At 42.1% G+C, this 18,010-nt stretch overlaps 1 protein-coding gene across 2 annotated transcripts in view; it reads right to left on the reverse strand.

The window, feature by feature from the left end:
* Positions 1-4,668: 4,668 nt before the first annotated feature.
* Positions 4,669-18,010, reverse strand: part of MTHFD1 (methylenetetrahydrofolate dehydrogenase, cyclohydrolase and formyltetrahydrofolate synthetase 1) — a 77,540-nt gene continuing 64,198 nt past the window's right edge. For both annotated transcript variants that reach the window (XM_073638677.1, XM_073638678.1), the window contains exons 23-28: positions 13,122-13,222; positions 8,160-8,337; positions 7,967-8,074; positions 6,395-6,547; positions 5,899-6,003; positions 4,669-4,850 (exon numbers count right to left, since the gene is read on the reverse strand). In XM_073638677.1, coding sequence (XP_073494778.1) covers positions 5,914-6,003; positions 6,395-6,547; positions 7,967-8,074; positions 8,160-8,337; positions 13,122-13,222 — 630 coding nt within the window. In that variant the 3' untranslated portion in view covers positions 4,669-4,850; positions 5,899-5,913. The remainder of the gene's footprint in view (positions 4,851-5,898; positions 6,004-6,394; positions 6,548-7,966; positions 8,075-8,159; positions 8,338-13,121; positions 13,223-18,010) is intronic.

Genomic DNA, 18,010 nt, shown 5'->3' on the forward strand with positions numbered 1-18,010 from the left:
AGGTCTGTGTGCATGAGGAGCTATAAAATCTTTACTTGCAGCATGGCGTCATCCACGTTATGTGACAGGTAGCATCAAGGCCAAAGACTACAATGTCGGGAACGAGAGTTGTAATTATCGGGGATAATAGGACTATAGCAGTGACATGGACCTAACCTGATTTATATTTTCTCAATGCCAATGACGTTTTACATAGACAAAATAAGAAGAGTATTGTGCTTGTTTCAGCGGGAACGATTCATATTCTCTGCCAATGCAAGTCATGAAGGTGAGATTTTCTGATTCAACACCTCATTAAATCACATCACGAAGTGAACGTCAGGATCCTCGGGTGAACTAATGTGCCTCGTGTGTTAATTAGAAGTCTGCAGACATCTGCAAGGACGTATGAGTAAGTGTTTTTACCTCTCTGTCCGCCGTTCATGTGTAACGCTCATTTTTATGCGCCGATAATGGCCTTTTTTTTTCCCCATATTTTTTGTCTGTGACTTTCAAATTAGTTCTAAAATATTATGCATTTAAATTAAATGCTAATGTATCGATCCATAACTTTCCACAGCGTAGGTGACAAATGTATAAAAGCCGGGGGTCTGATTACAAGGCTCAAAGTCCCCTGTTGTGAATGGGGCCGTACTGAGCATGTGCGACCACTGCTCCATCCACGGGTCACAGGAGTGGTGGCTGCACATAATCACTACTGCTCCGTTCACACAGGGGATTTTGAGCCCCATGTTTTCTATAAAATTTTATCAATGGGTGATAAATAATGTTTATGGAACAACTCCTTTAGGGCACAGCCAGACGGCCGTATAAATCGGAGCGAGATCGGAACGCAGTGCACGGACTGGCCAGCGGCTCTCCCGACCTGAGAGTGACAGATTCATGTATTTCTAAGCAGCCGTCACTCTCGGGTGGGGAGAGCCGCTGGCCAGTCCGTACACTGCATTTCCATATCGCTATGATTTATATGGCCATCTGACTGCGCCCTTCATGGTACACTCAATACTAGACCCCAGTGGTGACTAAATTTCATCCAATTCCCAATAGATTTCCTTAGAATCTGGATATCTAAGTAAAGTTATATAACGGGGTTATATGAAAAAATAAATAAATGACTTTTTTGTCGTTAAGAAACAGCGCCACTCTGGTTTTGAGGCTGTGCCTGGTATTGCAGCTCAGCCTTATTCACTTCAATGATTAAATGTAATGTTAGATACAGCCAAGAGTCAAAACTAGCACTGTTTCTATATAAAATGTAGTTTTTCTAGCATATTACAAACTCTGTAACTCAATACAATGTATTTTTTTTAATTAAATATAGGCATTTTTGTCTTAAAAATGTTTGGGAGGAATAAGGATTCATTAAAAATGTGGGACTTTTTGGCTCTTCCAGCCTTTATGTATCAGTTCAGAGCAGACTGTAGAATGAGTTACCAGTGAATCTGTCAGTGAACTCAGGGTTTATCTTTTCCTGAACCATCTTCTAAGCGGATTTATGACCACAATAATGTTTGATCCTATAAAGTGAATACAATCGCTGACGATGCCCTAAGGCTACTGAAACAATTCATGTTGTCAGATGCCAAGTTTAGTCCCAACTGTGCCAATGATGCTACAAATGCAAGGAGAATCTAATCCTTCTATTAAGCAAGAGAACGGATCTCACTGGTGTCTTACACAGGACACTGCAAAGTACTTGAACTTTTTAGGGACCTGTAATTAGGCAGATAAATAAGTCACCCCTTCTAAACAAAGGAAGTTCTGCTTCGGAGTCTTATGTCAGATGCTTGTACATCTACACGCCTGGATTCGCTTGTCACTTTGGTTAGCATTCTTGACCACTCTGCTGCACCGTCACCGGATCATTAGAGGTCAGCAGACTAGAACGGTCCCAGCAGGATGGACACTGGAGACATGGGGACTTACACATTCATCTTTGTCCTTCACTTGTTCATAAATTACTAAACACATCCTTCTTTATACAATATTATCACCATCACTAACTTCTTGGAATCGAATGATGCGATTGGTATCTTTCCTTGAAGCTTTCTCTAATAATATGTAAAGACAACACACAGCACAAATTTGCTCCAAACTAGGCACTGTCCTATCAGGAAAAAAAAAATCCAATTTCCAATTCGGGAAAAAAAAGCTTAAAAAAACTCTTCTAAACTGCTGAAGGAAAAACACCTTCAAAATATTTTCCATAAAAGCAGGGTTTCCTGAAGCAACTGGAAAAACTCTGCAGACTGAATTTTTTTGAGAAGTTTATCTGAGCTCCAAAAAACTCCTGAAAAATCACCTAAACAACACTTGAAAGACTCTTCCTTTTTCTTTGCATTATAAAACCTCTTATATGATCAGAGTTTTGAGTGTTTTTTCTTGTAAAACAACTGGGGGGAGCCAAGAAAGTGCATTGTATTCCCTTGAAGAGGTTCTTGATGGAATCTGCTCCAAACTAAGCACTATCTGGTTAAAAGGCTGCAAAAACCTCTCCAGAGTAAAAAAAAATCTTCAAAACCGCTTCAGGAATCAAAATCTCCTCCAAAAACTCCCCTAGGTTATGTGCACACAGTCTATTTTTTTAAGAAGGTTTTAAAGCAAAAACTGAGTGGAAACCCCCCAAATCCTCCTCAAAAACTTAGGATGTTCTGCTTAGATTCTGCTCCAAAAACTCAGCAAATAGACTCACTATGCACATACCTCAAAAGAAGGAGCATTTTCTGAAATGGATTCAATTTGAAAAACTATATTTTTGACCATCTCAAAAAAAACTTGTGCGCGTTTGCAGAGTTATGTCTTTAACACATGTACGGGTTCAAAAGATCAGCTTTACAATGACATGAGAACTTTTTCTAAGGCTGAAATTCAAGGCAAAAACAAGAGTATAAAAATAAGAAGTCAAAAAAGTTGAAGAATGTTTCTCTTCCATTATTTGAGGCTGTTACTATATTACGCTTGCATTCAACTGAAAAGGACACAAGAGAGAAGCATCGACTGCTCCTGTCCAATCAGCATCAGTGGGTGTGTTCTCAGTAATGCTGCCTGACCAATAGCAGCTGAGTGACAGAGGTCTTGCTCCTCCTTCATGTCCTGTTCAGTTTGATACAGGCATATTAAATATAGGTTAAGCTGAGTTCTTACTAACTTGTGTTAATCTCTGGGTAAAAACCAATATGGCAACCATTTTTTTTCCTTGTGCATGGAGACCATGCAGGAGGAGGAGGCTGCTGTGTCTGAGGCTCATCTCCCTTGCAATAAATTCCCAGCTGATAAGACGCTCCAAAGCCTGGAGCTGTGTACAGAGATTCGCTGCCTTGCAGTTTTATGTCCGAGTATTTTATTAATTACACGTCAGTGAATCATTCCATCCACTCATTCATTAGAATCTCAAAGCGCAGAGGTAGAACATATAAACCCCGTCAATGTTTTATATCCGCTGACTAGAGATGGGGTAAATTGATTTGCAGGTCCCGATCCTCATCAGTAATCTGCGTCTGCCGGACGGGAGCCCAGCAAACCGCCTCCAAACTGCCAGCATCCCCGACCCCTCTTTTGATTAGCTGGCCTGGTGCAACGGGACGTCGAGTCGGGCCGGCTAATCAAAAGAAGAGCTGTGGATGCCAAGAGGTGGTTCTCAGGGCTTCCATCCAGCCGCCACAGATTAGTGACGTGGCCGCTCCACTCAGCTCCAGCGAAACAGTTTGCACCATCTCTACTGCTGACATTTTTTTTTTAGCTTTTTTTTAAGCTTGTTAAAATGGCATTCCCACCACTAATATTTAAGGCAAATCTACTGGACCACCAAATGTCATCCTATAATACTACAACTATAAATTTCAGGTGGTTGGGATATCCCTGATTTCAGCAAATGAAGCATTATAAATGAAATTATATGCAATTTTATATAAGACTTTATGTTTCCTTGCCTGTTGGTTTTCAAGACCTTTGCTTGCTGTAAATGAATGAGAATCTTAGTTCCATTCTTGCAAGGAATAAAAATGTGTCCTGCTCATGTGATGATCATGCGGGTTCTGGGCTTCTTTACAGGGAGGGTATCCAAAAAATATCTTGTTACGAGCTTTGATCATTAGGTTATATTCACATGTAGCAGATTTGTTGCAGGGAAGCAATCACAGGGATGTCTGCAAAATTCATTTACATGAACAGGACTAATCTGCTACATATAAATATATTTATTATAATATAATATAAATATTATATAAATATAATAAAAATATTTACAGATATAAATATATCTTCACATGATTAGGACAAGTTTTCATACTCTGAAAGAAAACAAAAAGGTTCCTATTCACCGATAGCAAGCAGAGAAACCATAGGGAATTAATGCACAGACTTTTTAGAAAGTTTTTTCCTCTACATCGAATACCCTTTAAAGGGGTTAGTTCTGCTCCACTTATTTCTGCAGGTGACTGATATCTACCAGGATGCATGCGCGATAACGGGACTGGTGCACAATCCCCACCGATCGCACCGCATACCTGCAGACATGACCCTGTTCATCTTCCCATGCGGAACTAACCCTTTAATTTTTGGAATGACGGATGAATAAGTCAATTATAACAGGTTAATTTACCTTTACTACAGCACATGAAAGATATGTAAAAGGTAAAGCAGAAAAAGAATACACACAACACGAGTGACTTATGTAAAATCATGAAATATTTTTAATTCTTTTGTGACCCGATTGGAAATTGCCCAAGGAGAAAATGACAATTAAAAAGACATTTTACAAAAATGTAAAAGTAAAAAGATTCAAGCAGCAGAATTTTGATTGCAACTCCTACTCCTCCGTGGTAGTAATGCAGAACATCCAGGGTCACAACCTGGGGGAAAAATATAAAAAAATGTTAGTTAAACTCCAGCATATGCAGCCATTAATTCTGTAATATGCAGCACTCGGGGGACCACTGGGACAAGCACCGATCGGGAGAACGAGGCACTTTAATCCAAGTTAGAATGGAGCGGCAGTGCACATGCTTGATGGATGCAGGTCCCAGCGGTCGGGCCCCCACGATCAGTAAGTTACCACCTATCTGGTAAATAGGTCATCATTTGTTTCCACCGGACAGTGCCTTAATAACAGTGTCCCAGTGAGATTCCATGTCTGCAAAAAGTATTCATAGTCAAGATCCCAAACCACCTCAAACAGTCCCTTAAAATGCAACTGGAGGCATCATGTTTCTTGAAATCTCCCAGTCAACAATAGCCATGGCAGAAGAAAGACTTGGAAAATGTGAACTTATGTTATATTGAGCCTACATACTGACCGATGACCATTTCCATAGGCTATGGCATCACTCGATAGTTCCGAACCTATGGGGCTCGCACCTATCCTGACAATGAACCGGTTGTACGTCTGGAGATTTCTCTTGTGCAGAGCCGGGTGGCCGCTGCGCTGTAAGTGGAAGTGTCCCCTACCTTCCCAGACTTAATCCTGGTGATATTTGTAGAGATTCGATGTGCCAATCATGAGAAATCTAGTGTAGGAGTCATATGCAAATCATGCTGTAAGTGCGCTGGGGGCGTGTCACTGCTTCTTCCATGCCCCTAGTGCACTTCCAGTCTGTTTTGCATAAGGCTTCTACAATAGATTTCATGACTATCACATCTGATCTGTACATAAAAAAACATTTTTTACTAGGGCAACAAGCCCAACTAATTCTTCCATATGTAAAAACGTGTTGACCGCTTCCCTTTAAAGCAAATTATAGCAATGCCACAAAAGAGAAGAGGTTATTGCATATTCTGTCTTGCTGTGAATATCCCCGTAATAGGACAGAGAAGTGAAATAATGAAGGGTACGCTCACTGGGTAACTACATGTCCCAGGGGTGCCTGGTACTCCATTTAAAGTGTCAGAATCCGGAAATACCTGTAACGTGAGATATTAAAACAATCCATTCACTTGTTCAGTTACGGGGTCCAGATCGATGTCGTAGAAGCAGGGTCTGGTCGGGAGGCCGGGCATCGTACTCATCTACAGAAACAAGTGCTAGGTTAGGATAGCTCAAAAAAACAATGACCCCATAATGCTTCTTTCTCAGACGGATGTGTGATGTTATTAGGGATGGAAACTGCTTCGTTAGCAATTCCAGATACAAATCTGTAACCTGAATCAGTCGTTGTGTGGAGAAGTGATCACAATTAAAGCATGAAATTTGCATTTATTTACAAGCTATAAAAAAAAAAGCTGCAAAAACTGTGAAGAACGAAAACCCAAGGATGCGTTCACACAGATATTCTGCTCCAAAATCATCAAGAAAAGCCCCCACATACTGCCCCTCTATTGCATAGAATGCTAAATCTGTACTGACGTTCATGGTCACTTAAAGGCACATAAAAATTTTGTCCAGGAATGGGTTTCTTACCGTTCCAACCAATGGGTACAAGAATCCAGCCCCGACGCTGGCTCTTATGTCACGGATAGGCAGGACGAAGCCTTTGGGTGCACCTTTCAGCTCCGGATTATGAGATAGGGACAGATGAGTCTTGGCCATGCAGATTGGCAGATTTGCAAAACCCTGCAGGGGAAGCGAATCAGAAAAATGGGGAATGTTTGGTCAGTCACAAGTAAGTTATTGCTGACAACAGCAGAAAATCTGATGAACGTGGCGTGAAGGTGAAATGACTCAGTATGTCCCTGCGAGCACAGCAGTCAGCCAATTATGTAATTATCTAAGTTAATTGGTGCAATCACCAGAGACACATTATTGTGTATACTATCATTAATCTTTGACTTTGGTGGGGGGGGGGGGGGTTCACAAATTCTGGCAGGTCCTCCGACCTATAGCTGATCAGAGAAAGGTATAGCAATGATGTACGGAAACAGAAACTCTTCTTTGGCTCTCATTGTGCCAGAATACAGGCTGCCATAAACAGCAATCCAGATGGAATATCAGCTGATATCTCTTCCCGCAGAGATGATCTGTCACAGACTGATTTATTGGGAAATGCCGCTGAACTCAGTGATTGGCTGCAGCGTTGTGGTGTGTCATCACTGCTGCAGCCAAACAACAGACCGGGGCAGTGGCGGAGACTCCACACTGGACCCAGGGAGGGCAAGTAAGGAAAGTTTGTGGTTACTTTATAAGGAAGTTAAGTTTTCTGAAAAAAACACAATCTCTTTAAAACCTCTGCATTTCTCATGAGAAGAATCAGGAAGTTTTATGTCAATCCTTTCATTTGGATAAATACAGAAAGACTTCAGGCTGGACTTTACGGACCTGTCTGGACTACGGGCTGGACTTTTACGGACCTGTCTGGACTACGGGCTGGACTTTTGCGCACCTGTCTGGACTACTGGCTGGACCTTTGCCGACCCGTCAGGACTACAGGCTGGACCTTTGTGGACCTGTCAGGACTATAAATTGGATATTTTTGCTTTGTGCCTTCTTTTCAACCTTATGAACTATGCAATAGTTTAATGACAGAAAGCAGCACCATAAACTAGCCGTACACATCAGATTAACGCAGACAGAACCCACAATTTTCATTACAATCTGCCATCCATCTAACATGTATCCAGCTCCCGTCTATTCCCAGATGAATGATCACTTTGAATTTCAAGGTTTGATCCTTTTGTTACAGCTGAAAATAAGCAGCCGATAGAGGTTCTGGCAGCAGCCAACTCCCTTGACCCCATACAGTACACGTGTACACGAGTTTATTGGGCGGTGGGGCTGTGATACATAGCTCCTACCTTATTAGATATCGCCTTGGACTTCCCTGTATAGATATACTCCAGTTACTGCTGCACTTTCAGATGAGCTACTCGCTGACTGCCAATATTCTTATCTATCACAGTGGGGTGTCCATCACCCCATATAAATTAAGGAAGCACTTCTATATAGTTACACGTAATAACTCCTCTCTCCAGTGGAGCTTTGCTCCAGAACGATTTACTGATGGACATGTGTGTACAGAGCGCGGCACTTACTCACCTGCTTAGTGTAGAGCTCAGCCTTTTTCTGGGCCTCGGGGAGCAGTTCTATGTCATCGGCACCATAGATCTTCTGGGCAATTACCCTGATCTTATCTGCAATGGGCAACTAGGATGAAAAAGGAAATCTAATGAGAACCATCCATCCAATCACACCTGCTGCACCGAGGAGAGGATATAGTACTGTGTGATACCTCCACGTCATACAGGAACTGAAACGCGCTGGGAGCCTGTGACGCCTTCTGCACGGCCCGGGCCAGATCCACGGCTCCTTTTCCACCTTCTGCCCAGTGGGAGCACTTCACAGCATCAAAGGCACCGGCTTCCTTAGCCAGACGGCAAACCAGCTCCAGCTCGGCCGGTGTGTCAGTCCTATTAAATATAGCAAATAGTGAGTTAGTAAGGGAAACCCACCAGTCCGACAATTATGTATATAGACAAAACCTAAAAAAATAAAAAAAATTAACATATACCCCGCTGTGAGTAAAAAGCAATAGTGCATATAAATAACAGAGTACTTAGTAAACACGGTTTTTGATTAAAAAAACCCCCATAAAATCCATCCTACCAGCGCCAAGGTGTACTCAAATCGGGATGGTCCTAACTTCTAGTATTAAAACCTTACCATGAGTCAAAAATTACTTCAATGTGAATAAGGGCTGAGCAGGACCGGGGTCCAACTTTGGACACCAAGCCATGGGAAGCTATATAAACATAACGCCCAGCTGAAGGTTTTAATACTAGAGGTTAGGACCCTCCCGAATAAGGTACACCTTGTTGCTGTAGGGTGGCTTTTATGCTTTTTTTTTTTTTTTTTATCAAAAACTGTTTTTACTAAGTATCCTATGTTATTTATATGCACTAATTATTTTTACTTACTTACAGCAGGGTGTATGTTCTTTCTTTTTTATCTTAGGTTTTGCCTGTTTAATGACCAATGTGAACATGCTCCAATACGGTGCATGTATACTAATTCATACGCCAGATAATTTTTTTCGGTTTTGCAATTATGTAAATAGCAAATAGTGGGGATTTAAAACATAACCTTTAATTACGTCACATAAAATGATAAGCCTGGTCAAAGACCCATAACTAACACACAAACAACATGTGACTACACTGTGTTCCAAATTATTATGCAAATAATATTTTCTCAGATTTTCCCAAATTACCTATATGAATTGCAGTCATTGTAATTTTCCAGTCAAATAACTATTAGAGTACAATTGAAAGGTTTTTGTACAAACTGCCTATGATAACAGTATATTTTTAAAAAAATAAAAAACTCAAACTGCACTCAAAATGCATGTTCCAAATTATTATGCACAGCAGAGTTTTCAACCTTTTCATTTTAATAAAGAACAAAAAAATGGTCATTTTTGAAATTATAAGCATTAGCAGGTTATTACACACTGAAATCAAACAGTTTTCAACTCAAAACTTTATTCTAGGTGATGTTACATTTGCACATAGGACCCCTTGTTCGAAAGGAGCTTCTGAACTCTCTCGTCCATTGAATTTGTCAGGTTTTGGATGGTTTCTGCTTCAATTGTTTTGCATGAGGACAGAATACCCTCCCAGAGCTGTTGCTTAGATGTGAACTGCCTCCCGCCATCATAGACACTCCTTTTGATGATGCTCCAGAGGTTCTCAATGGGGTAGAGGTCAGGGGAGCATGGGGGCCACACCATAAGTTTGTCCCCTTTTATGCCCATAGCAGCCAGAGATGCAGATGTGTTATGTGCAGCATGAGAAGGGGCATTTTAGGATTGTCATTGCATTGGCTGGTACAAGGAATCTCTAGTGTTTTTGGCCCATTTCTGCACAGAAAAAACGCAGAGAAAACGCACAGTGTGCACACAGCCTAAAGCTTGCTGTGACACTGGTATTGGCACCATTTACATTAATTTAGTATGGAAACTCATTTTGACTCGCCTGTGGTAAATCACAAGAGATTCACCTCTGATTAATTGTCAGTGACCATGTGACATGAATGATGACTTCAGTGTTTTAAAAAGCCACATAGTAGGCCTTGTTCCTTTGTCACAATGGCAAAGACATAGGAGCTGTCTGAGGACATCAGAAATGCTAATATTAGCAAACACAAGACTTCCAAAGGGTATTAGGCCATCTCCAAAGACCTTGGCATCCCAGTTTCAACAGTGCGCAATGTTATTAAAAAGTTTGCCAAGCATGGAACCGTCAAGAACCTCCCTGGACGTGGGGGAAAGAGGAAAATTTTGAGGTTGGTGTGAATGGTGGAAAAAACACCACATCAAACATCCAAAGACCTGAAGGCCAACCTGGAACAGTTCAGAGGTCATGGTTTCAACAAGTACCATACGCCGCACACTAAACCAAGCAGAGCTTTATGGGTGAAGACTAGTGTTGAGCGAGTATGTTCTGTTAACCCTTTCGCCGAGTATGCTCGGCCGAGCTCCGAGTATTTACAGCTGCTTGGTGATATGTTTGAATCACTTCCGTGTGCATGATTTGCAACTGTTAGACATTCCTCACATGTAATAAAGCTGTCAAACAGTCGCAAATCATGCACACGGGAGCGATTCAACCATATCACCGAGCAGCTGTAAATACTCGGAGCTCGGCCCGAGCATACTCGGAACAGAACATACTCGCTCAACACTAGTGAAGACCAAGGAAGAAACCATTACTGAAGAAAAGAAATGAAAAGGAAAGACTGATCTTTACCAAAGAGTACATTGACAAACCACAATCCTTCTGGGAAAATGTTCTGTGGACAGATGAAACAAAAATAGAGCTTTTTGGCAAGGCAAAGCAACAGTGCAAGAATCTTACAGATGGCTACAAGAAACCTTTGGAGGCTGTCAGCAATGCCAAAGGGTCTGTAACCAAGTATTAATTAGGGTGCCTTTATTGCTGCACATGCTGTTTATTCTGTTTCTTTTTTGAAATTGCAACATGGAAGTTGAAAAACAATGTTTTATTGTTGTATTACTTTGGACCACTAATTAAAAAATCCTGAGGATATAACTTTGGTACATTTCCATTTATTTCTGAAGATATTGTACAGTCTATGAAAAATATGAAGGGGTGCCAATAATGGTGAGCAGCATTGTAGTAATCACAAGCCAGTTGTTATATCCTATGGTGTCCCAGCACAGAAAAACAAGGATGATGTATAGTAATGAAGAATAATTCAAGAATCAATATACATATCAAATATGGAACGATCTCACCGGAATGTGAGGAGGCACCCGTAGTCGTTCCCTGGGGTCCCTCATATGTAAGTACAGGAGAGGGTCTTCAAGCCCACAGTCTCCAGAGGTTCAAACAAATCTCCAGACGCGTTTCTTCATTAAAATCGAAGAATTCTACTAGGACCAGACAGCATTCTGCGTTCCCCTGAGGAATCTTTTAATGGGGAAACACGTCGGGAGATTAGTTTGAACCCTCGGTTACTGGGAGAATGTGAGCTTGAAGAACCCCTCCTGCATCTACATATGAGGGACCCTAGGGAATGACCCCAGATGCCTCCTCACATTTCAATGAGATCAGTCCTTATTTGATAAGTATATAGATTTTTTAAATTATTCTCCATTATATACATCATCCTTTTTTTCTGTGCTTGGACACCACATGATATACCACCCGGCTTGCATTTACTACTAGTTGGGGGTGTATGTATGCTACCAAAGCAAAAGGTGGCTACTTTGAAGAACCTAGAATATAAGACATATTTTCAGTTGTTTCACACTTTTTTGTTAAGTATATAATTCCACATGTGTTAATTCATAGTTTTGATGCCTTCAGTGTGAATGTACAATTTTCAAAGTCATGAAAATACAGAAAAATCTTTAAATGAGAAGGTGTGTCCAAACTTTTGGTCTGTACTGTATGCACCCATTAGAAGCGGATACTGCTGTGCTGTTTTTATGGCACTTTTTTATGTTAGTTTTAGTCACGTGTTGTTTGTGTGTCCGTTATGGGTCCGTTATGCATCATTTTATGTGATCTGTGTCAGTTCTAGAGGGTAAAAATGCAGCATTACTCCTACTTTATCCAGATCCAATAGTAATAATCATACAGAACAATAAAAGGCAATGTGCCTTCAGAAAATGACCTACTGTTTAAATAAGGTTAAAAGCATTTTTCAAAATTTTTTATACTGTTTTTTCATTTCTCCATAAAACAATTTATATACATTATATATATATATATATATATATATATATATATATATATATAAATAAAAATCAAAATTCTTTACATTTTCACTCTATTCACTACACTTAATAGTAGACTCATACTTAGTCCACGGCCTCACTATCAGTATTCGGTCAGTATTTTTTCTCAGTAGTGGGAGCTAAAATCAGAAGAGGAACAATCAGAGAAAAGGTGTAATAGAAACAAGTCACCAATTCTGCATTTATCACCCACTCCTGGTTTTCGCTCCCACTCCTGAGAAAAAATACTGACCGAACACTGACCAAACACCGGTAGTGGGGCCGGACCTTAATCTTCTTTTCAGCAGCCACATGGGCAGAAATAGACTGGCTTTGTCTGTTAAAGGGAGAGTTTTCTAAGCATACTCTGATCTGGGCAAAGGTCAATGTGAAGGGAGGAGGAGGTGGTGAGCTGTGAAATCACCTAATGTGAATGGTGAATCTTCTATTATCTACTGTATATAGAGGTATTATCAGTTATAGTACAGGAGGAGGGAGAGGTGAGCTATGAAATAACCCATAGTGAATGGCAAATCCTGTGTTATCTGCTATATATAGAGGTGTCCTGTACAGTTATTGTACAGGAGGAGGAGGCGTGCTGTGACATCACCTAGTGTGAATGCTGGATTCTGTGTTATCTACTGTATATATTAGAGTTATCAGTCATTGTACAGGAGGAGGAGGAGATGAGCTGTGACATCATCTATTGTGAATGCCGAATCCTGCGTTATCTACTGTATATAGAGGTATTATCAGTCATTGTTACAGGAGGAGGAGGAGGTGAGCTGTGATATCACCTATTGTGAATGGTGGATCCTGTGTTATCTGCTGTATATAGAGGTGTTGTCAGTCATTGTACAGGAGGAGGAGGTGACCTGTAATCAAAACCAAGTTCAATCTTTATCCTCTGCGTGAAAGGCACAATAGAATGGTGAAAGGAACGGTCCTTACTTGAAAGCGTTAACAGCGACAACCACAGGTACGCCAAATATGGTGGCATTCTGGATCTGTTTATTGAGATTACTGCAGCCTTTCTCCAGCAGCTCCAAGTTCTGAGACACAGAAAAATAGTATTCAGTATATATGCTTACATTTTAATAACTATCATTGTATAAATGTACCATAGCGCCACACCTGTCCATAGGTGGTGTCTGGTATTGCATCTTAGCCCAATTTAAAGATAAAACTTATGGACAAGAGTATATATGTTTCTGGAAAATAAATAGAACTGAGTAGAGCTCAGACAATCTTCAATATCTTCTAAAAGGGTGTCCCAACTTTTTAGAAAAATTGGGGTGCCATGACCGCTGTTCAATCAGAAGCGTTGGCTGGAACTTGGGGTGTCCTGGGGTCGGCCTCCTTTTTATCGTAGATCTGGAGCTTCTCTGCTTGGAGAAACAATGCTCAGGGGACCCCAAATCCTCTGGTAAGTTGGGGTGCTACAACATGAGAATTTGTGGATTTTTGGATGCAGTACTAATGGAATAATGGTTGTGCAACATTTTAATACACTTTTATATTACTTCGTCACCATTTTCAATGTGCCTTGCTTGCAGTCAGAGAATTGAAACCTTTAATAGTCCTTAGTCCTGGGGAGATCACGGAAGCTGCAGAGCACCTTAATACTCTCAATAATACGACTCCAGCAGAGACGGATTTCATCCCACGGCAGCACATTGTTAGACACTTATTTATGTGTGAAATGCAGGCGCCAAATTTTCCAGGTGCTGGAAAAACATTTAATGTTCCACAATTACCACTAAAACATAAATCAGAATATTGCTCGGTCTCTGAATGTGCAGAAGCGGATTCATTTCTGCTCATTACAAGGTCGCTCTGTTATCACAGGCAGCTGTCAGCGAAGGCCACGGATGAGAAAATAGTCAAGGAAGCATCGGAGACGCAAACAGCTATTTCACCGCTTGTGTGGGAGGAGAAGGGATGATTATACGACAGAGCCCTGAATGCCATTCTCATATGTTATTCTGCCTAATCACTGCCACACCGATAGGTATTAAAGGCACAGTTTTATATAAAGTAGTGTATTCATCCAGACTGTGAACAAACAGGGGGTGTTGTGAGAAATTAGCTCAGAAACCTGCAAAATTGTGAAAACGGCTTTGGACCATTTTGTGATTCACTATTAGTAGAATACCAATGCTAATTCAACGATAGCTTCTATGAAAAATTACTCATCCCAGATTACAGACCCTGAACAAGCAGGATTGAATATTTGGACTATTGAGTTTAGAAACCTGCAGAATTGTGAACACAGCTCTGAAGTAAATCAGTAAAAGACCAGTGCTTATTTAGTGTTAACCCAGTGGAAAAAAAATGACCCATCCATTTTATAGATACTGAACAGTGAGCACTTTGGGAATTCAGCTCAGAAAACCTGCAGAATTGTGAATACAGCACTGGACTGTATTTTAATTCAGTAACGGTGGAAGACCAAGGCTAATTTATTCATAGCATGGAGGAAAACTGATTACAGATAGTGAACAAGTAAGGAATAATTGAAGAATTTAGCTCAGAAACTTGGAGAATTGTCAATATAGCTGGACCGTGTAATAATTCCGTATTAGTAGTAGACGGGTGGCTAATTGACTCATAGCCTGGAGTAATAAAAATACACATCCCAGATTACAGACACTGAACAAGCAGAAAATATTAGGAAACACTAAGTTCAGAAATCTGCAAAATTGTAATTACAGCTCTGGACTATATTTTAATTCAGTTTCAGTAGCAGTTGAATACTAATTTAGACATTGCCTGGCGGAAAAATGACCCATGCCAGATAGTGAACAAGCAGTGAATATTTGGAGAAATGAGCAGACCAGTGCTAATACTGAGCTCCATAATAAAGTAATATGGTGGTTTAGGCTAAACTCCTATAAGAAATCAAGGTGCTCTACTGTATTTTGATGGAGTAAGATTTTACTAATTGAAGTTACTACTAGTGTTGAGCATTCCGATACTGAAATATCGGGTATCGGCCGATATTCACTGTATCGGAATTCCGATACTTAATTCCGATACTTTTATAATATCGAATACCGGAATCGGAAGTTCCCATAATGCCTGCGCTCTGCAGTGTCTCTGAAGGATGACAAGCTGGATGGCAGCGCTCAGCTGCGATCCAGCTTGTCATCAGAATGCCATCCCAGCGTGGGAGAATTCTCCTGATTGTTTAAAAGCCGGCGCGGTAAAAAGCCGCCGGCTTTTAAACAATCACGCAGCCCCATACTGCTTCCCCGCAGCCTCCCACCCCGATCCTCCGCTCCCCTCGCCACCTCCCATCCCGATCGTAAATTAGGACCGGGCGGGGAGCGCAGCACCAAGGAGCGAAGGACCCGGGCGGGGAAGCCGGCAGTGAAAAGACTTCACCGCCGGCTTTCCCGTTCTGTGCTGCGCTTTCCCGCCGGTTATTTCAAATGAACAGCTGAGGTATCAGGTGATGCCGATCAGCTGTTCATTTGAAGTAGCCGCGGTGCCCTCAGAGGGTTCATGTGAGTTCATGCTTGACTGCATGAACTCACATCAACTTTCCCACGGCCGCACAGGTCAGCCTCACCTCCCGGACCCGTCATGATTAGTGTGTGCGGGGTGTGTGTGTGTGCGGGGTGTGTGTGCGGGTGTGTGTGCGGGGTGTGTGTGTGCGGGTGTGTGTGCGGGTGTGTGTGCGGGTGTGTGTGCGGGCAGACATAGGCCGATGTGACACTACTACTCCCATCGGCCTATGTCTGTCCCCCGTCCACTCCTGCCAGCAGGATCAGCTCGATGGGAGCAGTAGTTCCCATCAGCCTGATCCTGCTATTTAAATTGCCCTACTGTGTCCCCAATAAATGTTAAATACATGTCATTGGTGGCCAGTGGTTACCTAAAAGAAATTAGTTCATACATTACCTGTCCCCGCCGATCGCCACCTAAAATAAAGTAAAAAATAAAAAACTACACCTATACTCACCAAGACACCTAATTCCCCGAAGCCATCGATCTCCTGTAATAAAATATAAAATAATAAACCACAACCTTATCCTTACCCCTCTGTAGTAGTCCACGAGTGTCCCACGAAGATCTCCAGTTCAGAGCAGCCACATAAACTGTGACCGCTCTGAACCGCTGCCGCCGCTAGAATGACGGGGCCGTAAGGGTTCACCGGAGTTCAGGCAGCGCTGCTCCAGTTAGCTCCTTTACGGCACTGCTGTATCGTGAGAAATTCCCACGGTACAGCACTGCCGTAAAGGAGGTCTCCGGAGCTGCGCTGCCTGAATGCACTCCGGTGACCTCAGTCAGTGGCTCCCGCTGCCGGGAGCGGACGTGTTCCCGGCAGCGTGAGCTTACAGCAGCCATGCACAGCTGTCACCATCTCCAGATGTGACAGCTGTGCATGGGAGATCAGCGCAGGAACGTGGACAGGTAACTATTTTTTTTTTAGTAAACTAAGAATTAAATAAAATGGTGTTTTATTTCAAATAAATTATTTTTTTCTGGGTGTAGTGTGTTTTTTCTTTTTAACACTTTGTAGGTTAGTAATGGGGGTGTCATATAGACGGCCATCATTACTAACCTGGGCTTCATGGCAGCTGGCGCTGACATGAACCCCACCACTATTACCCCCTGCCACCGCACCAGGGCAGCGTGGAAGAGCGAGGCTAAGTGCCAGAATTGGCGCATCCTATGGATGCGCCATTTCTGGGGCGGCTGACGGCTGGTGTTTCTAGCCTGGGAGGGGGCCAATATTCATGGCACCCTTCCTGAGCTATTAATATCAGCCCCCAGCTGTCTGCCTAGCCTTTGCTAGCTATTAAAATAGAGGGGACCCCACGTCATTTTTTTGGGGGGGGTCCCCCATTTTAATAGCTAGTAAAGGCTAGGTATTCAGCTGGGGGCTGATATTAGTAGCCTGGGAAGCTCCGTGGGTTTTACCCACTTCCCAGGCTTCAAACATCTGCCCCAGCCGTCTGCTTAACCTCCGCTAGAGACTAAAATTATGGGGGATCCCACGCCATTTTTTTTTTAAATAAATCCTTTATTTTAACACTAAATGACATTTGAGGACTTAATAAAGATGCAGTCCCTAAATTGTTATTTATTTTTTAATAAATTTTTCCCAAAACTTTTGACGTGGGCTTCGCCATATTTTTGTATGCCAGCCAGGTACAGCATCCAGCTTCTATGAACGCGCCATTTTCCGGGGCGGCCGCGGACTGCAATTTTCAGCGGGGGGGGGGGGCAGAAAGCTTGGGCCTCCCTGCGCTGCAGATTCCATCCCCCAGCTGCCTAGTTGTACCTGGCTGGACACAAAAATAGGGAGAAGCTCCACGTTTTTTTTTTTTAATTATTTCATGAAATTCATGGAATAATTAAGAAAAAAAGGGCTTCCCTATATTGTTGTGTTCGGCTAGGTACAAATAGGCAGCTGGTGGTTGGGGGCAGCCCGTTCCTGCCTGCTGTACCTGACTGGACACAAATATAGTGTGAAGCCCCACGTCAATTTTTTTTTAATTATTTCAGGAAATTCATGAAATAATTAAAAAAAAATTGACGTGGGGCTTCGCACTATATTTGTGTCCAGCCAGGTACAGCAGGCAGGAATGGGCTGCCCCCAACCACCAGCTGCCTATTTGTACCTGGTTGGACACAACAATATAGGGAAGCCCTTTTTTTCTTAATTATTCCATGAATTTCATGAAATAATTTAAAAAAAAAATGCGTGGGGCTTCGCCCTATTTTTGTGCCCAGCCAGATACAACTAGGCAGCTGGGGGCTGGAATCCGCAGCGCAGGGAGACCCAAGCTTTCTGGGCCACCCCCGCTGCAAATTGCAGTCCGCAGCCG

Source organism: Phyllobates terribilis, unplaced genomic scaffold (genome assembly GCF_046119375.1).
Source record: "Phyllobates terribilis strain yellow unplaced genomic scaffold, ASM4611937v1 Scaffold_7__3_contigs__length_470593459, whole genome shotgun sequence".
NCBI lineage: Eukaryota > Metazoa > Chordata > Amphibia > Anura > Dendrobatidae > Phyllobates > Phyllobates terribilis.